Source organism: Euleptes europaea, chromosome 4 (genome assembly GCF_029931775.1).
Source record: "Euleptes europaea isolate rEulEur1 chromosome 4, rEulEur1.hap1, whole genome shotgun sequence".
In the NCBI taxonomy this organism is placed as follows: domain Eukaryota; kingdom Metazoa; phylum Chordata; class Lepidosauria; order Squamata; family Sphaerodactylidae; genus Euleptes; species Euleptes europaea.
In genome coordinates, this window is record NC_079315.1 from 93,120,251 (window position 1) to 93,142,955 (window position 22,705).

The 22,705-nt window shown below is 41.9% G+C and overlaps 1 protein-coding gene across 2 annotated transcripts in view; it reads right to left on the reverse strand.

The window, feature by feature from the left end:
• Positions 1–13,175: 13,175 nt before the first annotated feature.
• Positions 13,176–22,705, reverse strand: part of SREK1 (splicing regulatory glutamic acid and lysine rich protein 1) — a 33,879-nt gene continuing 24,349 nt past the window's right edge. The window contains exons 8-12 of one of the 2 annotated variants that reach the window (XM_056848098.1): positions 19,008–19,127; positions 18,128–18,748; positions 14,978–15,073; positions 13,678–13,810; positions 13,176–13,410 (exon numbers count right to left, since the gene is read on the reverse strand). In XM_056848098.1, the coding sequence (XP_056704076.1) occupies positions 13,261–13,410; positions 13,678–13,810; positions 14,978–15,073; positions 18,128–18,748; positions 19,008–19,127 (1,120 nt within the window). In that variant the 3' untranslated portion in view covers positions 13,176–13,260. Of the gene's footprint in view, positions 13,411–13,677; positions 13,811–14,973; positions 15,074–18,127; positions 18,749–19,007; positions 19,128–22,705 lie in introns of those variants that run through there. The other variant, XM_056848100.1, reaches the window with a different exon arrangement.

Here is a 22,705-nt window from a genome sequence, read left to right on the forward strand (position 1 = left end):
AGAGCCCTTGCGAGAAAAACAACCTCACAGCCAGATTTCCCAACAGAGACCAGAAAGGTTCAACTTGAATTGTGGAAAAAGTGTAGAGCCAAAAGAGCTTTTGGGGACCTCTTATAGTCCGATCAATATCTACAAGCAAATTCTCAGTGCATGAAGGAACTTAATACACGGAAGGGGAATGTCTTTACTTTTTTTGCTTTTTGAATATTCAGACTCTCCCCCCCACCTCCCATGCAATATCACAACTCCCTTTTAAAAGATCACTTGGTTTCAAATTCTATTTGCCGTATCATGTGGAACATTTTTGTTTGAGAAACCCAAATCCTAAACCCTCCTCTGGGTACGCAGCGTCTGTTGAGTGGTGCTATGGACGCCAGCTACAGCCTGCACTATCCACTCTATGTACTTTCTCAGCCAGTTTTCCATTAAGATACTATCTCCCTTCTTGCCTAATGATTAGATTGGCAGCTTATTCTGTATCTTCTTCTCTCGCATAACTTTTAATGTACTGCACCAGCATGATCAGCTATTTGAAATCGTTTTGGAACCACAAGCCTGGAAGGATGTGGGACTATCCGATCATGGGGGAAATTAAAGAACAACCCAAACATGATACAGGAGATCTAAGTTCAACACACACACACACACACACCCGCTTTTTGGAAAGGAAAAAACGGGGAAATTCAGATTAGGGCTATGGTACAGGGGAATAATTCTTCCCCCGTGTACCATTTTCCCAATGAAAATCTGTTTGCCATACAGGGGGAAAGTATAGGTAGCTGTGTGTTTTCCTCTACAGAGCAAATATCACATGAGGAGGGGATAGGGATCATTTGCATCACGAAAGTGACATGGGGAGACAAGGTTAACTATCCCCCAGATCAGGGGTCGGCAAACTCATTAGTCAAAAGAGCCAAATATCAACAGTACAACAATTGAGATTTCTTTTGAGAGCCAAATTTCTTAAACTTAAACTATATAGGTAGGTACACTGTTTATTAACTTAATAAACTTTAATTAAAGTTTTAAGTCTTAATTAAACTATAGGTACACTGAATAAAACTTGATATCATACTTAATAGTGATCTTATTTATTGATAAAAATTAAATTGTAAGTCCCTGCCATTTCCCCCTCCCCGTCTGGAGTCCTCGTCTAGAGCCTGGTCTACCGCCATAAAAGCCTATTGGTAGACCTGGCCTCTGGCTGAGTCCCATTGGGAGGCCAGGTCTGCCCATTGGCTTTCTTGGCAGTAGACCTGGCCTCCGGAGGCCCATATAAGCCAATTGGTAGACCTGGCCTCTGAAAGGCGACTTTTTCCCCTCCTCGGAGTCCAGGTCTACCGCCAAGAAAGCCAGTGGGTAGACATGGCCTCCCAATGGGACTCAGCCGGAGGCCAGGTCTACCAAAGGAAGCCCGCCCCGCCCAACAGCTGATATGCGGGGGGGCAGGAACCGCCGAGCCGCCCACCCAGCAATCGCGCGGCTAGAGGGGAGGGAAAGGGGGACCTGGCCATTCTCCCCGACGGGGGGGGGGGAGAGACAGAGTGCCCGCTCGCCTGCTCTCTCTCGCGCTCTCTCTCTCAGGCGCGCCGGCTCCGCAGCCCGGCTGCTGGGGCGAGTGGGCGCGAGAGCAGGGGCTCCGAACCAAGTTCGGAGAGCCGCACTCAACGGGCCAAAGAGCCGCATGCGGCTCGGGAGCCGCAGTTTGCAGACCCCTGCCCCAGATGAACCACCCCAATCTGAATTACCCACACCCACATCATGTGTTGCCTGACCCTAAGTACAGATTGCCAAATATGTACGGGATTATGTGGGTGTTGTATTCTCTGCAAACAGGTTAGACTGCATTTCTCTAGAAATCCCATTCCTCTGTTGTGGGGAATCAGAAAACAAAGTGTAGATTGTCATTAAGCAATTCAGCGCCTCGTCTTTGGGGAGGAGAGCAGCGATTAATCTCTCTTGCTTAATAATGATTTTAAGAAAAGTTGTCTGTAAGGTGCTGTAAAGAATGGGAGCTCTGTTTCCAATTTAAATAAACAATCCTTTTAATTTTAATTTAAATAAATAATCATCACAGTTGTACCCAAGAGCAATGGTTGATCTGTTTGGTGTACAGAAATTTGGATCCCACATAACGTGGCATGTCGATTAATTGACAAATACTGCACATTTGTTTTGATTGTTGACTTACAAATGAACTGCTGAAAATAGTATTCATTTTTATTATTATGTAAATATCCTGCTTTTCTCCTATCAAGGAACTCTGGGCAGCATTATCGGATTCTTAGGGGATTTGCCAAGGCACTGACTTGACCCAGATCTGCTTATCTTCAGGAGGCTGAAAGACTTGTGTGTCTTTGTCTTTGTTAAGTGGGAGATAATTTTAGATTATTTTATAAGTTACAGCTACAGTTATAGGAATGTACTGCTTGGAGCTCTCCTCAGAGCTTCCCTGATAGATATGCCAGGGTGAGAGAGGGGTCCATGACATCTATGGCTGAACAGGAATTTGAACCCAGGTCTGTTCCCTCCAAGCCCAAGGCCTTCAAATGTTTTTCAGGCAATGCTGGCCACTGAACAGATGTTGAATTTGAGAATGCATATGAATTTGTGTTTGCCAAGCAAACATGGAAAGTAGATGTTAGTAAACGCAGAGCCTATTGGATACATTTTCATTGGCATGTGAATGCATTTGAGGAGGGGCAGTCCCTCAGGTATGTACGTCTGCAGTTATGAAGGGCTTTAAAACTCATAACTAACATCTTAAACTGAGCCTGAAAGCAAACTGAAAGTCAATGAAGTTGTTTTATAATGAGCTGTTTTTGTATCTGCCTTCTAGGATCTGTCAAAAGGGAGGTGGCTGCATTTGAGACCAAATGGAGATTTGGGGTTATCAAGAACAGTCCCAGATAGAACACACTGCAGTAGTTCAGTCTAGAAGCTTCAGGTGCATGAATCAGCATGACCAGATCAACTGAGTCTAGAAGAGAGGGTCAATCTAGAAATGCAAATGCAAATGAAAGAAGGCACTATTGACAACCGTACCCGTCTGCTTCTCTGATAGCAAGACTGAGTCCACAAACACTCCAGGCTCTTTAGTTGGTCAGAAAAGTTTAAACTAGACCTCATCTGACACTATTACATCCTTCCTTGCTGGTGTAATTTCTGTCTTGTGCGGACTCAATTCTAGTTAACTAAGTGAAATCTTTGGAGCACCCAAGCAAAGTCTGTGCCAAAGACTCAAACTCACAGGGTCAGAGGGAATCCAGTGAGACATCAAAAGTCCTCCATTTTTTCCTCTACATGCCCTCTGCAATTCTCCCCTGCTATTTCAGTGTGCGGTATTCATCCTTTCAAGGTGTACTCCCAGCTTCCGCCAATACATTCTTGTTTCCTCAAAAACACTATCAGTAACATCACAACAGAAATGTTTGCTGAAGAACAGCAGCTATATCAAGCCTACGCCAAACCTGCTAATTTGTTTACTCTCCATTTCCCAAACTGAGGAGAAAGGGTTACATCTTTACACTGAGCCATGTCAGAACAATAAAGATGAGAAAAATTTTTACACATCCCTCCCCACATCCTCATCCCAATGCCATAAACTTTACTCACAGCTCTCTCGCGAGCGAGATCATTTCTCCTCATCTTCATGAAAAATTTGTCCTTGCAAAGCCCAAATAAAATCTCTTAGCTTCTTGTGAAATCCATCCAATTTATGAACAGGGAGCCTCTTCCAGGAGCCATTCACGGGACTCTCATTTCTGCATATTGATTGGGGTTGCACAGGTGATTCTGGCAAACAGATCAATCAGGATTAGCTGTAATGTACATTGGAGGGCATCTGATCTGAGGACGGTTATCAATAATTCATCACCTATTTTCCTTGACCTTCTTTTATTACACGTTCATCCCCTTCAGGTTGCTTTTTTTTTTTTTTTTGTTTAGCGCTTCCGGAACAGAAAATCCATACTTGAACTATCAGGGCTAAAGTCACATAATCTCAACCTTGTATCTGTAGCAACTTTAGCCTTTTTTGAAAGGCAAGGCTGGGTGTACAGATTTTATTGTTATGACCAAACAAATCTGTGATTCAGCAAAAGAATATGCACAATAGTTTTAGATTCCGGTCTTTCAGAGGTTCAGATGGCAGGGTTTAAAAGCAAATGTGATGCTTTTCTTAATTATATTGTTTTAATTACTCATTTCTATATGCTTACACCTACTATCTAGGTTGTCTCTAATCATTTCCATTCTATAAAACAATAATGTGGTGTGAGCAATTCATAACATTGGCCATGATCTACTTCTCTGCTACAGAAACTATTTCTTGCAATATCTATCTATCTGTCTGTCTGTCTACCTGCCTGCCTACCTACACACACAAACACACAAATTCCTGCTTTTATTGCTACTTTTCCCACTGTTCATTCACTAGTATGACTTAAACCATGGTGGTAGGCTGGAAACTGAATATTAATTAATTAAAATATCTTTTCCCTATCTTTTTTATTGTGGATTGAGGCAATTTAAAAGCATCCACAATACAATAAATCCTCATCAACGCCCCTTTCCCAAGACAATACCTGCAGTTCAAATCTAGCCCTAGCACACAAAATGGCCTTGAGGAACCTCCTAGAAACTTCAAAGAAGAGCACCTTCCTCAGGGAATCTGTTCTGTAAGGTGGGAGAACACGAAGAGGTTCTGGTGGATGCCAGGCAGGCAGGCAGACTTAAGCAGGGGACGAGAAGGTGACAGCTAGAGGACTGGAATTGACTCGTGCAAACACTTGTGAGAAACAGTCCTTCAGATATGTGGGTCCTAGGCCATGAATGGCTTTAAAGGTCATTAGCAGCATTTTGAATCATACTTCGAAGCAAACGGGCAGACAGTGTAGGTGTGCCAAAACAGACAAGATGTATTCCCATTCACTAGCCCCTGACATGTAATCTGGTTGTAGTTTCCATGTAGGGCAGTGGTTCTCAACTTTTTGCTCCATTCCCGCCTTTCACCATTGTTCAGAATATAATTCTCCCTTTCCAAGATAGTCTAACTCATAAAAACAAACTACAGTTTTACATCCTGTAGATAATCTATAGGATGTCACACTTTGCTGAATAGTGGTCCCAGTTCCCCCCCCTAGAACCCAAAATCCCCCCCGGGGGGGCAGAATTCCCCCCTTGTTGAGAACCCATGATGTAGGGTGTGTTACAGTCGTCCAACAGCAAGGTTACAAAATCATGGATGAACACAGGCAGATTGGCTCATTCTAGGAAAGGGGAGAGCTGGCAGAGCAAAGGTTTCTTCCACACAAAGGTTTTGCTCCATGCCCACTCACCCCCCCCCCGAGCCTGTTTCCACACAACATGCTCATGCAGTTGTCTATCTTCTGGGTTTTCCGCAGCTTGGCTGCATTCCCCCCCCCCCCCGCCCCAAATCTTCTTTGATAACATCTTTCCCAAAAGTGCACTTAAAACCAGGTTTGGGATCTGTGTGGATAGAAAGGTGTGGTTTCCTGCACTCCCCTGCCTACATCTGGCATAATTTCCCATTGCACACTTCATACCCCCCCTGGACTTTTTGCTGGCTGTAAAAAACAAAAAAACAAAAAACCAGTAGTAGAAACACTGTTATGTCAATTTACTACCAACTTTTTTTTTTAAGCAAACAAAATCACTCTGGGGACAAGGGGAGGATGGAAGGCAGGAGGACCTGGCATGGAGAACCTGCCCCATGAGGAGCCTTCGTTGCCACCCTGAATGTTTCCACACTTGTAGTGTCAATGAGAGCACAATGAGAATTGGTCTTGAGTGGAAGCAGCCCAGATCGATTTGGCAGAAAGCACTTTTGGCCCTGATGCAAACTGGCTTTTCAAACCGAGAGACTGGGCCCACGAGCTCTTAGCCAGCTCCACAAATGCTAGTTCCATTTCATCCACCACGAGTGGACCCAGCCCCTGCAAAGCATCTGCCTTCCAGGCCAGCATCACCTCTGTCTTGTCTGGCTTCAGAGACACAATGTTCACATCTCTCTGCAAGGAGGTTTTAATTCACACAGCCCAAATAATGCACTTTCAATCCACTTTCACGATTGTTTGCAAGTGGATTTTGTCAGTTCACGCAGTACAATCCACCTTCAAAGTGCATTGAAAGTGAATTGAAAGTGCATTATTTGGGCTGTGTGAATAGCACCTCTATGTTCTAGTTTGGGTCATAGTACGCACAAGTGTAATACAATGTTTGCTCTCTGCCCTCTTGTGTTGCATCGGATGCTGTCAGTTCTTCAACTGACCAATGGCAGAGTTTGTGACATAACTGAAGAAAACTCTTTTAAGAGTCTGGATTATTGGAGATATTAGCCGGAATGAAGGAGTCCACAGCCAGACACAAGTTTGTGCTACCCTGAAATATGATATTGTGATGCTTTCCTTTTACAATTGGCAAGTTGAAGTACTACATTTAGTGATATATTCCTAGATAACCTAATTTTTAGCTAGAAGCAGTAACAGTTGTAACTGTCAACAGCTGCAGGAGCTGCAAAAAGAACCAGGTCCAACTGGGTAATAGATGAGAGCAACTGGAGCCTGGAAAACTTTCTAGCCAAATGATGCACTTACTTGGTGAATAAGTTAGCCTGACATTAGCTCTAAAAGCACCATGTGTGTGTGTTAAATGTCGTCAAGTTGCCTCTGACTCATGGTGACCCTATGAATCAATGTCCTCCAAAATGTCCTATCTTTGACAGCCTTGCTCAGATCTTGCAAATTGAGGGCTGTAGCTTCCTTTATTGAGTCAATCCATCTCTTGTTGGGTCTTCCTCTTTTCCTGCTGCCCTCAACTTTTCCTAGCATGACTGTCTTTCCCAATGACTCTTGTCTTCTCATAATGTGACCAAAATACGATAACCTCAGTTTAGTCATTTTAGCTTCTAGAGTCAGCTAGATTTGATCTAGAATCCACTGATTATTATTATTTTTTGGGGGGCAGTCCACGGTATCCGTAACAACATGCACCCCCCAAAACCAACTGCTTGCTGTCATTTTTTCTTTGAGCAGAACTATTTATTTAGGTACCGTTATACTCCACTTTCCTCCCTAATGGGAGCCCGAAGTGACTTACAAAAACACACAACTTAAACAATTAAGCTACACATACCAACCAAAACAAAAACCACACCAAGTCTCATCCTGCCACAGGCTAAGAAAGAGCCAAAGGACAAGAGTCCTTGGCTTGTGCCAAAAGGCTCACGTATCTCCCCACATCCAGACTTTAATACCTGCAAACAGGAAGGGGACCAAAACACAGTGAGGTCTCGTCCTGCCGGTGATAGCATTTGCCCATCAAATCTCTTCCCTGTGTTGTTGCTGTTATGCAAGAGATCAGTGGGAAATCCTTTGGAGTCCAGCAGCTGCAGCAACTCGGGTGCAGCTGGGGCAACTAACAGCCAATCAAGCAAGTATGATTTCAGTGGCAGAGTTACAAACCCCACCCGGACATGCAAAGGAGCAGGTGGAATCCACCCACAATGTCCCCAGATTGCCAGCAGGTGGCAGCAGCTCTCTACCTTCCTAACTCACCACCTCAGCTTGCGGTTTCCCAACTTTCCACAGCAGATGGCTGCATCTCTTCGCATTCTTAACTCTGGGGTTTCTTAGCAATTTTACTCTCCGAATGGGGGAAAGGAATGTGAAAACACTACAGTGGTCTGTCTTCACCTTCAATAAAAGCCAGTCTTGGTCCAGGCTTAGCAAGATGTTACGAGAAGGCAGGGAAATGACTGCCAGGACCTGAAATAATCATAAACAGGTGATTTGGAGTAGGTAATTTGGAGTACGGAGTCAGAAAATGCCTGGGGATCTTACTTGGGAAAAGAGTCTATTAAGAGACAAAAACAGCCTAGTTTCTAGACTTGACTAGCATCTTTCTGAAATATTCCGGTGAGGGCAGCAGCGAAAGAAATCTCCTTTCTCATTGGGGTGGTAGAATAAAGCTGGAAGTTCTTCATTAGGATTTAAGGTAGCTGGGTAAACTGAACATCTGCAGTAGATCAGGAGGCCTATGGGGCTTGTATCGCTGCACCCACTAGGGCAGCCCATCTCCAAGGAGAGTTATCTTAAAATTCAGGAAAAGAACAACCAGCAGACAACAGTGAATTTTCCTCAAGGTTATTATGATGGTACCTCAGTAAGCAACTTCATCTCTTGGAAAAAATGTTGAAGCTTTATCAGAACACTCTGAAAACCAGGTCAAGCAAATGAAATTGATGTTCCTTTTGAGACATATGGCAGACTGTGGGAATTTGGCTTCTTTCCTCCAGTTTGATTTTGTTTAAAATAGCCTGGCATTCATTTCTATTAACAATTTTTCGCTCTAGTTTAAGAGCCCAAATCAAGCTGAACTTCTGCAATTCAGGTATGGCAAAGGTACCAAGAACTTTCTTTTCTTCCAACAGAATTTATCAAATGAAGTCCTATTTATTTACAACATTTGAATCCTGCCTTTCTGCCCTTACAAGAGCCACCAATGTGGCTAACAATTTAAAACACACATGATAAAATCACATTTTTAAAACCATTAAAATCAATTCCCCAACTCACATCACCAAAACAATTTAAAACAGTTAAAATATATACAAAACATAAAAACAGCAATTAAAACATTGGTTGGGAAGGAGGAATCATAGAGGTAATGCCAAATGAAGCAAAAAGTTTTCACCCACCGCAGAAGATAACAGAAAGAGACAGATGTGTCTCCCTGGGGAGAGAGTTCCAGAGCTTTGGGGCCATGACTGAGAAGGCCATCCTGAGTAGCCATCTGCCTAATCTCAGAAGGTGGGGGCATCGGAAGCATGGCCTCCAAAGATGACCATAGTAGTCAGGCCAGTTCATAAGGGAGTAGGCGGTCCTTCAGGTATGCTGGTCCCAACTATATGGGGCTTTGAAGGCCAGCATCAGCACCTTGAATTGTTCCCAGAAACAAATTGGGAGCCAGTGTAGACGGGCCAGGTCTGGAGTGATGTGGCTAATTCCTACCCCTGCTTTCTAATTTATGTTCAGCTGTTCCTAGCATACACCCCTTCTGGAGTATTGAAAGTCATCTATCACTTTTGATGACCACCCCCCGAGTTTTACTTCACTTACAATGTCTTAATTTTCTGCAAACCAGGGAAATTCCCACAGAAGGAAGAGACCCTTACCTTGTCTGTGAGTGGTCCCACTGTTCTGCCTTAATCTTGACATACTGGTATAAGGAAGAAAAGAGCAAGAGTCCAGTAGCACCTTAAAGACTAACAAAAATATTTTCTGGCAGGGTATGAGCTATCGTGATCCACAGCTCACTTCTTCAGATACAGCTAGAATGTGAATCCATCTGTCTTTAAGTAGAGGAGAGTGAATTCAGACAAGCATTAGTTAGTATGTAAATGTTAACAGTATGTAAATGTGAATAGCGTGATGGGATTAGGTGTGGTATGCAGAAGAGTCTGTGATGTCCAGGGGAGAGATGGGTGTGGAGAAATCAGCATTGGTCATGAGCCATGAATGCAAGGTCTTTATTCAGCCCAGGTAAATGCATTGTCTTTAGTTTGAATATCAACTGTAATTCAGCAGTTTCTCTTTCCAATCTCCCTTTGAAATTCTTTTGTAAGAGAACTGCTACTCTTAAATCTGCAACAGAATGTCCTGGAAGGGTGAAATGTTCTCCCACTGGTTTTTGAATATTGTGGTTTCTGATGTCAGACTTATGTCCATTTAATCTTTGTCTAAGAGACTGACCTGTTTATCCAATGTAGATTGTGGAAGGGCATTGCTGGCATGTGATGGCATAAATCACATTAGAAAATGAGCAGGAGTATGAACCTGAGATAGTATGGCTGACATTGGTGGGTCCAGAGATGATGTTCCTAGAATCTATATGAGGGCAAAGTTGGCACCTTGGTTTGTTGCAGGCCTTGGTGCCAGAGTCCATGTTCCTGTTAAGTAGTTTTATCAACATGGGCGAGAAGCTGTTTTAGGTTAGCCGTTCCGTCCCCAGGAATACCCTCTTTAGCACCAGTGGAAGCTCTGCGCCAGACTCATGCTCCCACGGCGTTTGCACTGGCGCCAAGCCAAGATGCTGCCGCACCATTCCTCCCCCCCCCCGCCAGCATAAGTTCCCCTTTGCTGGCGTAGATGCCAGTTTAGATGGTGTTAGTGGCATCTACACTGTCGCTGGGGTCATGCCGGCTCCTATGTCCTTTTGCCCCCCCCTTCAGAATTGCTCTGCCCGTCTCGCTCACTCAGCACCAATCTTTAATGTGCTTCTCCTAATATATTTTGAAATGCTTCTGAATGTATGTTTGTTATGTCTCTGAAAAGTGTATGGAAAGCCAACCCGCCAGTTATTCCCTTTGGGTGAGCAAACATTGGATGTGCTGATCTCCTTTGACCCCACCTTCACTGTTGCCGGTGCCAAATTTCATATTTACCTTTAGACATGAATTGTTTAAAAGTATTTACATACCTTCTTCTCCCTAATAAATCAATTTAATTTATCATCCGCCACCTGGCTCCATTTTAAGATAAATGTAGGCTACAGCTACTCTGTGATGTGGATTCTGTTTATCTCTAGCAGGTCCTGTCATAAAGATAGGCAATGTGGTTCAATGCAGTTCTTGAGAGAAGGGATAAAAAGTCACATAAGTTAGAAAAGAATACAAAACACCCCCACCAAAACCAAAACAAATAGTAAATTGATTGTACTAACTCTAAGTATCTACACGTTACACTTTTTGAGTAAATCGTAGGCAGTCTGGGCTCAAAACTCTACACTAACGGGCAGTAAGATTACATGGACACGATTCTGCGACTCAGTAATTTACACTGGAGAAAAGTTCCTTGTAGACTACTGGCTGGGAAATCTTACTGCTCACCTTATTGCTGATGTAGCCTACAGCTTAGGTGACTGGGCTGAGGTCTGTGAAGTTCAAAACTCACTCCAGCCACAAATCCATATTTACCATGTGGTAGTAGTACTAGCCTATCTTACTGGGCAGTTGCAGAGACCCTACTTAGATGACACGTGTGAAACACTCTGAACATTTGAGATGCATAAAGCATTACTTTATGATGGGATTCGACAGCTTTTAAAACAGTCTCAGAGACCCTTGTAACACCAGCAGTACTCAAAATCCAACTTGCTATGCTTGAGTGCAAACCCAAGCCATTCATACAAATCAAAAGTGTTACCAGCTGCCCTAATAAAAACCTTCACTCATCAACCTTCGAGCGTTCCTTTAAAAAGTGACCAAAAATATCTTCCCTCTAAAATACTTAATTTTATTAGTGAAATGGTACCAAAGATAACAAGTATACATTCTTTGCTCTATTCTACTTACACATCATAAATATGACTGTTCCAGGACACAATCTTTCACAGTCTTTCATGAGATTTGTCATTCCTTTATTATCAGAATATGCTGTTTGCCAGCCAACTGCATGTGGCTTAAACATCACAAAAATGACGGTCCATACTTTACATGGTAAAGCATTCACGATAGTTTTGATATACATAAAGGCCAAAGGAGGGGGAGGACACACCTTTAGACTACAAAAAAGGGGGGCTATTAAAGCCGTGTCACAATCAACCTGGGTTTGTCTTACCACTCAACTTTGTTTGTCCATTCCCCATAAAACGTTCACATTTCTATAACTAGTCGCTGCAATTTGGGAAACACAAACTGAAAGCAAGTGATTAACACCCTACTTGGCTTTTCTGTTAGGTTGAAATAACTATTTCCTGTGAGGTAAGGCAATTTGATTGTATTGTTTGCAAAACAGGTCTTGATTTTAGTGTAAGGCGGGTGTCTTTCTGTCACCACCCTTCCAAAGATGAAAGGAGGCCAGCGGGGGGGGGTTGCATCTACCCATGTGGCTGTTCTCTGATGGGCTATTTCCCAACAAGCAAAGTGGACTCCGTTCCATTCCCATCATGTTAAACAACTGAAGAAAAAAAAATGTTAGGGATGTTCAAAAGGATGATAAATGCAAAGGGCACCTTTGATGGTAATGTTAGATACTCTGTCCAATCCACAGCCCAGGTAAGATGAAATACTTTTATTCAGAACTCTTCAGCTCACTGACTTGGCATACTGAAGCGGCATACAGTACAGCAATTTATAGAACTGAATTGTGCCTATCTTATGAGTACCTTTGAACATTGATTTCCCACTGAGCCATTTTTCCACTCAAACAAATCAACGTATTACCGAACAACCCAAGGACCTAAAAGGCTGAAAGTCCTCTCATATTCTTATTTAGACAATCAAGAAGGATTCGACAAAGATGGGATTGTAAAGCACACATTTCCAGAAATCAGTACTCTGTGTTTCAAAGAAGGCACTAAAACGTCAGCTTGTGCTCTCGTATCCCAGTTTGAAAGCAAACATTTATTTTCATCACAGGTATCTGCCCTATTTGCAGGTGCCTAGCACACTGCAATACAGCTCAAAACAAAGCCAGTTGTTCAGAGATTACTACACAGATGTGCTTATAAGTTGGAAGAATGGAAATCCAGTATTAACATGGCCGTTCTTTCTAGAATCAGAACATTAGCATGCATTGACTGACTACTAGTAAGAGAAAGATTTTAGATCTATTTGTAAGAACATTTCTTAAAATATAAAAAGGAAAAAAAGTCACAAGCAACAAAAAAAAAGAATCGTCGCTAGCTTTTGTGGGCATAAACACAATAACTGTAAAACTGTGTTGCTAGGTTAAAACTTTTCATCACTGTCATTTACAACGATAAAGGAAGCAAGTGTATTTCTGCACCATTTTCAAGCACATTATCAAAACAGATCACATGGAGTTTAGTTTAAAAACCCACAAAATGAAACATAAAATTCATTAAACTACCAGTATTTTGTCAACTTCCAGTGCACACCAGCAGCTTTTCTGGTTGCTACAGATTACACACTTCCACTTATTTGTAACAGCTGATGGCCAATCTTATCATAGAAACACAAGAACTCCTACAAATGATCAGGTGTGATGCCCCTGGCTTTAGTCACAACATAGGCTAATAGTCAGTGCTGCTTCTCACTTGTCTTCCAGACTGCCAGCCCACCGCAACAACCGGAAGAACCAGTAGCACAACAGAACGCATCCGATTGATTGCTCAGTACTGTTTATCCTCGTTTGGGACATGAGGAGGGAGGAGAGAGGGAGACAGGAAAATCTTTGTATTTCCTCCCACAGATGGGTCAGAGGTCCAGTCAATACTTTATACTTCCTCTGTTTTAACTGAGAGGTTTTCTTCATTTGGTTGACAGTTCCCATTCTGCTGCAGCTTGACTTCTTCAGCCACTCCTGTATCCTCCTCCTCGGCTTTGTCAGTTTCAGAATTCTGATTCTCTTTACTCAGATCTTTATCCTAGACCAAAATATAAAGGAGGGTGGTATAAGGACAGAGTACAAGTAATAACTCTCCCAAGTTATATACTGGAAAATTTCCAGAATGAACTATACACAGACACCAATTCCAGAATGATTTTTGCTATAACAATGGAAAAAAATTAAAAAGAAGTGTAACCGTCTTTGGTGGGCAGACCTGGAGGAAGCACGCAGAGAGCCAATGAAAAACAAGGAACAAGCAACCACTGTTTGTGTCCAGTGTCCAGTCACTCACTCAGTGGTTTACCTTCAACGTTGTGGTTTTCTCAGACTTTTCTTTAACATCTTTGTCTTTGCTGCTCTTTTTCTTGGATGTAGAGCGCTCCCTCTCTCTCCTGTCGTTACTTGAGTCTCGCTCTCTCTTTTTGTCTTTCTTGTTTCTGGTTTGAGAAGAGAATAATTATGATCTTTATGACAATTATATATGCTATTTAAGACATGGATGAGGAGCAAAGTACCAAAATTCCCATGTACAAGTAAACATTGCCTGTCATCCTTTGGCAGCTTTTACTCTCAGGTCTCTCAACTCAGAACTTATACCAAAACCCCCAAACTACAAGCTCTATTTTCAAAAACAACTGTAAAAACGCCAAGAAAAACTATTTAAACAAGTACAAATAAATCAATTTCCTAAAGCCTTCATTGTTGTCATCAAGAGATATAACTGTTATTTTGGGTTAGAGAAAATTGCTTGATGTTTTCTCAGAAACTAGAAATTTAGTATATTGCAGTTTCTGCACTATACTGAGCTCTAAGCAAGCTAATTTCTACCTGGAACTAGACAAAGGTAGCTTAAGGCGCTGTTTATTCTATGCGTTATCTTGTTTCTACTGCATTGTTTTCTGACTTCTGTAATCCAGTTTTTGTACTTCTTATGTCATTTCTTATACCATTTTAACTGCAATTTTTCATATTCTATAATCCAATTCTTATTCCACTGTTTATGTTATACTGATCCTATTGCATTGTTTTAAATTTTGTAGTCCGCTTTGAGTATTGCCAAGAAAGGCAGACTAGAAATAAAGTGTGCCTGTTATAGGATGATAAATAAATAATACAGGTGTTATGTATCAGCATGGATAGATTGACTGAGTACAAGAAGGCCTTGGAAGAGTGGGGAATCAAACCCGGTTCACCAGATTAGAGTCTGCCACTCTTAAACACTACGCCAAACTGGCTCTCAGTGAACCAGTGCCATTTCCATCTTACCTAGATTGTTTTAGCTTGTTCTCCTTCCTTATTCACCTGGCCATGGCATCCAGGCACTGGCCCAGAACAAAGACAGTTGTTTCCAGCTGGGTGTGATGACACCCAACTCCAAAGCCATGGACGATTTCACTAACCAGTCTCACATAAATACAGAGCAGAAAAGGACAGAACCCTGGGATATCTCATGTATCAGTTCACATGTTTTCTATTTCTCTTTATAGATTCAACATATTCATACTAGTCAGATGCATATAATGAAGATAGGGGAAGTCCTATATATGGTAGTGATCTGTGTCGGTGCAGTTTGAGATCTAGATTTATGCATGAACAATAGCTACCTCCTTGGAGATGGTGACCGTGAAGATTTCCTTTTTGTGGTTTTGGATGGTCTTGGAGACTTTGAGGGACTTAGGCTCTTCCTCTTTCGTCTGTCCCTGAAGAAAGTACGTTAAAGATTAACCAAACCCAATCATATTTGCTTATTTAATAAGGACAACAATACTTGTACCGATTTGTCTGACCCAAGTAGTGATCAGCAATGACCTAGTCAACCGTAGATCTGAATCATCTACTATGCTATGCCAGAGGTGCACAACAGCATTGTAGACAGGGATATATTTTAGAAAGGCGCCAAGTCCAAAAGAGAAGAAAAAAGCTATTTATAGAGATTCTTGCCATGTTTCTTCATGAGTGAAAAACTTTATTGTGATGACTTTCCATTAGTTGCCCTAAACTTTCCATTAGTTGTCCTAAACTTTCCATTAGTTGCCCTAAACATCAGGAGGAAACCAGTATTCTTATGTTAGGTGATGGCAACAATATACTAAAATCACACTTTCTGTCTAAAGTTGAATAAATTAGGCTACAATTAATCAGATTGTGACCACTGTGTTCTGTGCATTAGGAGTTACAGTTGCTGCTCCAGGATCTATTTGCCAGTAGAGTTAAACATTTCCAATTCTTTAAAATAAAGAAGTATCATGATAGACTAGTAAACTTGCTTTAATGATTCATTTGATGAGAAACAAATGATGACTGAGATTAACTGGACTGTTTTCAGTACAGAAAGGTGCATTATGGGGCCATTTATTGAAAAGTTAATGCAAAAGAACACGGGCAGTGAGATCCAAAAAAACATTATAAATTCCTGAACGATAACTTTCAACAGGCACAGATAGCAGGAGCCAAAGTATTGGAAGTTCACACAAATATTTTATTCAGTGTTCCAACATAAAATCAAATTCTAACCCGATAGATCAGGTAGACTTGGCTTCTCATGTGAGGTCAAAAGGAGAGTTATTTTTCATTCAGGGATCATAGTGCATTCACTACTGGATATAAAAACTTGAATCACTTACACTGTTTCCCAGACATATTCACCAGTACTCTCCCCACCCTCAGCTAAGCTTTTTGTCCCTGTAGCCACAAATCTGAATCCTTTGTTGTAGTAAATTGTTGCAGGCTTTCTCCACAGGTTAAAGGAAGATCACTTACCATCAATTTCTACTAATTTTCCTTTTTTGTTTGCCTTAAAAACATATTTTGAGAGTCACATGGGGGTGTATATATGCATACATATATACTTTCAACCCCCTTCCGACACATAAAATTTGAGGCCTATGGGATTTTATAACAAATGATAAAGCTTAAAATTGTTTTTTGGACCAACAAGCCACAGAGCATGCAAAACAGAAGTTGAGAGTGTAACAGGCAATAAATTTGCTGTTGGCGGGCTTTCCTCTTGAGGAGACAGAAAATTTCACAACAAATAAAAATATCAGGCTGGCAGCTTGAAATGAGCTTATATAGTGTGTGTGTAGTGTGTGTCCAGTGAAAGCTGGACAGTGAAGAAAGCTGATAGGAAGAAAATAGATTCCTTTGAAATGTGGTGTTGGAGGAGAGTGTTACAGATTCCATGGACTGCCAAAAAAAAAAAAAAATCAGTGGGTTATAGATCAAATCAAGCCTGAACTGACCCTAGAAGCTCAAATGACTAAACTGAGGCTATCGTATTTTGGTCACGTCATGAGACGACAAGAGTCACTGGAAAAGACAGTCAGGCTAGGAAAAGTTGAGGGCAGCAGGAAAAGAGGAAGACCCAACAAGAGATGGATGGACTCAATAAAGGAAGCCACAGCCTTCAATTTGCAAGATCTGAGCAAGGCTGTGAAAGACAGGACATTTTGGAGGACTTTCATTCATAGGGTCATCATGAGTCGGAAGCAACTTGACAGCACTTCACACACACACACACACACACACACACACACACACACACACACAAAGTGTGTGTTTGGGTGTGTGTGCAACTCACAGCCCATACGTAAACCTATAAATAAAGCACATGACCAGGTAGGGCCGGGGGGGGGGGGAAGAGTAAATAGGCATGGGCGGATGACCAAGGGTAGAAGACAGCAGTGAAGAAGACCACAAGCTGGAAAGTTCCTGGATGATCTCTACCCCAGTGACTGGAAAGTGCCATCATCTGCTCCCTATCTGGGACAAAAAGGAGAAGTGACTGAGCCATTAGAGAAGACACATGTCAGTAAAATGCTCCAGAAAGCCTGTGAGAATCAAGACAGACATTATAAAACCATGGGATCTGAAACAATGCATACCAAGATGACCATACATGGCAAGACTCCCCTGACAGGAAGATGAAGATGGAGAGAAGGAAGAATGCAGTATAAAATCTCAAGATGCCTGAGGTGGGATACAGCACATCCCCCAAGTGATCTTCCCTCCTGACCAGTCAGTATCAATACCCTCAGGCTTAACCGGGTTCAATTCCCCACTCCTGTACGTGAAGTCTGCTGGGTGACCTTGGGCCAGTCACACTTCTCTCCAAACTCTCAGCCCATGGGGAGGCAGCCCATGGGGAGGCAGGCAATGGCAAACCACCTCCAAATGTCTCTTTTGCCTTGAAAACCCTACAGGGTTGCCATAAGTCAGCTGAGACTTGACAACACTTTCCACCACCAACTAACCGTTTGAGGTGAGTGGGCATTTCCTTTATAAAATCAGAGGCCACTAAAGGGTAAGGAGGAACTCTCCCTTGACAGATTTCTCCTGACTGGTAGGCATCAAGACCAGGCTTGGCCAGCCATTGAGCGAGCGAGCATGTGTGTACGCAGGCATGCTAGGGTTATTTTTGTGATCAATAAAAAGCTGCGGCTGTGTTCTCCTGAGCACTGAGTCTCCGGCCTTTTTCTCTCTTGGTAAACCTGAAGCTCAGTAAAAAAGAACCCTGTGGCTAAAATTGTTGAGGTTTCAGGAGGAAAGTTGGATCACCTTTCCTTTGATTCCCAACACTCCTAGAATTTATTTCTAACACTTCCATGAAACAGTGCGTGAAGGTCAGAGACTACTCATTGGGTTTAAAAACAAAACAAAACAAAACCCAGAACAGAAAAGTAATACCTAACTTTCAGACATAAAACCAACCAATCAATGGGATGAGACATTAAAGTAGGGGGCAAAAGTCAGACCTGCTAGAACTACGCGACCTTCTTGATGAGCTGTAGCTTCTGGGAGGGGTCTTTGATCTCTTCTCCTTCTTTCTTCTTTCTTCTCTCTCTCTTTCCCTCTCCTTTTCTTTTGTCTTCTCTTTCTCCTTCTCTCCGTCCCTGTCTTTCTCACTGATTTTTTCCCCAGCTTTGTCTTTCTCCCGATACTTTCCTTTTTCCTCCTCTTTTTCTTTTACTTGTTCACTTCCATCTTTCGCCTTGTCTCCTTCTTTGTCCATCTCCCTGTCCTTATCTTTTCCACCTTCTTTTTCCAGGTCCTCTGGCTTGTCTTTTTCTGTGGAGAGAACTTTCTCCTTGTCTTTTTCCCGTTCCTTCTCTCTATCTCTGTCCTTTTCCTTCTCTTTATCCTTGTCTCTCTCCTTGACACGGTCCTTGTCTCTGTCCTTGGTCTCCTTGACACGGTCCTTGTCTCTGTCCTTGGTCTTTTCCTTGTCTCGGTCTCGATCCCTGCCCCTATCCTTGTCTCTGCTCCTTTCTTTGTCTTTGTCTCTTTCCCGATCCTTCTCTTTTTCCTTATCTCGGTCTTTCTCTCTGACCTTTTCTTTTTCTCTGATTCTCTCTTTGCTTTCTTTCTTCTTCTCTCTGTGAACAGAAAGCATTTGTTAATCTGTTAACTCATCCAGCCAATCTAAACAAGCACCAAAGGAAGGAAATCATTAAAATTGCTGCCCTCACCTGAAACAAGATAATTTTTTTTCCAAGAAAGGGTGAAAAAAAGCCTGCCCGAATTACAAGCCAACAACAACTCTAGTCAGTAGGATTTTATCCTATTCAGGATTTGTCTTACATCATTCAGTGCCTGACAGAGACTGTAACAATACAATAACTACAGGAACCTCACCGAGAATGGGAACGGCTTCTGGACCTTCGTCGTTCTTTAGATTTTGAACGCTTTTTGGTCGGAGTTCTGGAGCGAAGCCTCTCCTTCTGACTAGAGCGTGATCTGTCGCGTGATCTAGTCCTATAGCACAAAAGAGTACATAATACGAATTATATGGATTCAATATTTATAATTCATAAAAGACATTTTGTAATGTGCACTTGGTAGCCCAAAATACTTGACAAAACCCTGAATTATTAATTAATGTCTAAAAATATAACACAAAATCAGGTTACAGGAGTCAAGCAGTGATGCAGCTGAAAAAAAATTATTAGAGAAAGGCAACAAGTTTAAAGTTATGTAGTTTATTAGTTTTAAAATATGGGCTAAAAGGATACCTTTCAATCACAACAATGGGGAAATGAGTATATACAGAGTCCAAGGAGACTGAAATAGAATTTCAGTCCCTTCCTTCTTCCGGCCTGAATTTCCAAACAGGGTTGAAAAAAATGACAGATAACACTAAATATGTAAGATATGTAATCATATTGAAATGGGGCACATTATAAAATTTGCCATATGGTAGCCAGATGCAGTTATTACAGAAGTACCACTGAATTCCAAGGAAATGTGTTTAAGGTTATGACTTCAACACCCAACTCAGAACGTTAAGAAATCTGTGCTGCTATTCTGTACTTTACTATTTCTAAACTACAGTAACTCATGTTTGTATTCCACACTGGGCACAGGGCAACTGGTGGCTCACTCAGCCTGCACGGCCTCCCTTCTTTTTTATTATTAGCATAGTTCTCAATGTAAAGATCACCCTCCCAACTTATTACGCCTCTCAACCATTTTCCATTGAATGAGCCAAGTCAGACTTTAAGCCTTCCTCCAGCACAGAAAATTTGTTGAGTTCTACCTTTTTTACACTTCTGGAAAACCAGAACTCACTTTCGACATGATACTGACAGGCAAGAACATGTTATTGTGCACATTCGTGACAGAGATCCATAGTCCGAGGTGATGCGCGGGTGTGCTGACACGGCAACACAGTGGCACAGTGTGAAAAATGGCATGGATAAAGCCTTCTTAAACAATATATTTAAATCCAGCCTTGGAAGGAAGCAGCTGAGGGAGCAAAGGGGGAAACTTCGCTAAAGCTTCTTTTGCTATTTGTACAACAGGCGTTAAACGTACTTTTGCCTGGAATTTGGAATGCTCGGTACCCTACAGCTGAAGTTTAGCCTTTTTCCTTCAGCCCTCGTCACTTTCTTCTACCAGTTTCAGCATTACCTCTACTTCTGACATACTGGCTCTTCAAAATAGCAGTGCATTTCTCTCCCCAGGCAATTACCGCCACATTTTATTGAACCCCCAACCTAATAACCCATATATTTTAATTCTGATCACCTATATTTTCATCAGAAAGAAAGTACTTATAAAACAATGCAACGTGCATTTGTTTTCAATATTTAACAAGGAAAAAAACCTAAACAAGTCTAGTACTAAAGAGAAAAAAATCTTTGTTAATCTTTGAGTCTATAGGCTGCATAAAAGTTATTAAACTATGTTCACTAACATCACAAATCTTTTTTTTAATTGTTTCATTTTCATTTAGCATACACACACACACACAACTTGGTTCTGGGAGTTCATCCCATACATTAATCTTTCCTGAATAAAATTACAAACAAGAGTAAAACTGACCAACCTTCACCCTCGCATTCCATCTTTCCCCACCTCTACACTCTTCTGCTTCACTTAAATAGCAACAACAGGACCAAGAACCAAACATCACTTTTGGGTCCCCAGAACAAACTTGTAATCCTCCCACAATCCCATCCCGTATTTACAAAGATGAAAGTAAAGTTTCTATTTTAATTCTGCTGATTTGTTTTTACTATTCCAATATACCAATATAGCTACAAACTTTATATAAATAGACTAATTTAACAATTTAAAAAAAAAACTGCTGGCCTTTTCCCAAATCATGAACAATCGTCACAAAGTCAGGTTTCCCATTCAAATTCACACTCAAAGAAAGAAAAAGAAAAACAGCAATGTGGCCTAACCTTCTTTCCCTTACAGTAGAATGCCTGCATTTTTTGATAAGTATTAGTTTGCTGAACCTTATTTCAGCATCTGTCACAGTCACCGGCAGTATGCAAAAAACCACTGGGCTATGTACGCTTACTTCAAATGTACCGCAATTGTTAAAATGTCTATCTCATTTAATAAGTGGGGGAAGTTCATACTCTTTCTAGAAGTCCCAGATGATCATGCTGAAAGTTGTTATCTATGGGATGACCAAACCTTGAAAATTTACCAGAGTACAACAGAAGCAGCACTATAGAACACTGAACAAGCAGCATTCTGTATACAGCTGTTGCTGACTCAGGCATTCCTCCAGAGCAGAGATTCTAGGTCTTGGAGCTATACTACTGGCCACTAATATTCTTGTTAGGAATGGCCTCAGAAAGGTTTTTCAAGGGTCCCTGCAGACCACCAGGAGTGCCAGAATTCATTGGCTCCATACAATAAAACATAACATTTAAATTCATTTAGAATTTTCTTTTTTTTTTGTAGGGAGGGAATATCTTTGGGCCTATGGAGAGTGCAGGCCCACATTTACAAGCATTCTCCAGAGATCCTTTATGGAACAGCTTGGCAAATCCCTGGTACCTACAAATTTCATTGTGGCAAATAGCAGGCTCAGCAATTATTTTATTGTAGCAATTCTCAGTGGATGTATGAAGCACGGGATCTAATCAACTTTCCTGCTGGTCCCCTTTAACCACCAAAAAAGTAAAGGTCTCCTGTGCAAGCACTGGGTCATTCCTGACCCATGGGGTGACGTCACATCCCGACGTTTCCTAGGCAGACTTTGTTTACGGGGTGGTTTGCCAGTGCCTTCCCCATTAACCACCAAAGGATCCCCTTTATCCCAACTTTGCCTGGTGGGGTGGCCGGGTGCCTCAGCACTCCCCAAATAACTCATAAGAAAGGCCCTGCTGGATCAGACCAAGGCCCATCAAGTCCAGCAGTCTGTTCACACAGTGGCCAACCAGGTGCCTCTAGGAAGCCACAAACAAGACGACTGCAGCAGCACCATCCTGCCTGTGTTCCACTGCACCTAATATAATAGGCATGCTCCTCTGATACTAGAGAGAATAGGTATGCAACATGACTAGTATCCATTCTAACTAACAGCCATGAATACCCCTCTCCTCCATGAATATGTCCCCTCTTAAAGCCCTCCAACTCACTGGGAAGTGACAGGGAAAATGCTCCCAGGCCAGAGATAACAGAGCACAACAAAGCCACAGACCAGACCGCAGGCTGTTTTTCAACAGCCCAGCCAATCTGCCATAAAAGAAACATCTTTGGCTGGAGGCAGGCAAAACAGATATATCACTGCCTTCAGGGGACATGAGGCACCTGCAATCGACTCTGCTTACAGGTCACTCTAAAACTTGGTAGAGAAATGTTATCATTGTCACATCAAAATGTTTTCTTGTATGACTTTAAAATAAGTGTATTAAGTGCTTGCAGTTGCTTGTTTATATCTAAACTTGACTACACCATTCAATGGTAGGGAATGAATTCATTTCTTAACCTGCTGCTTTCCATACTGGCTCCAATATTCAATTAAAAGTAGCCTTTTAAAGCAATAATGGAATTATGACGAACTGGGGAGAAATCAGGCAAGGAGTTAT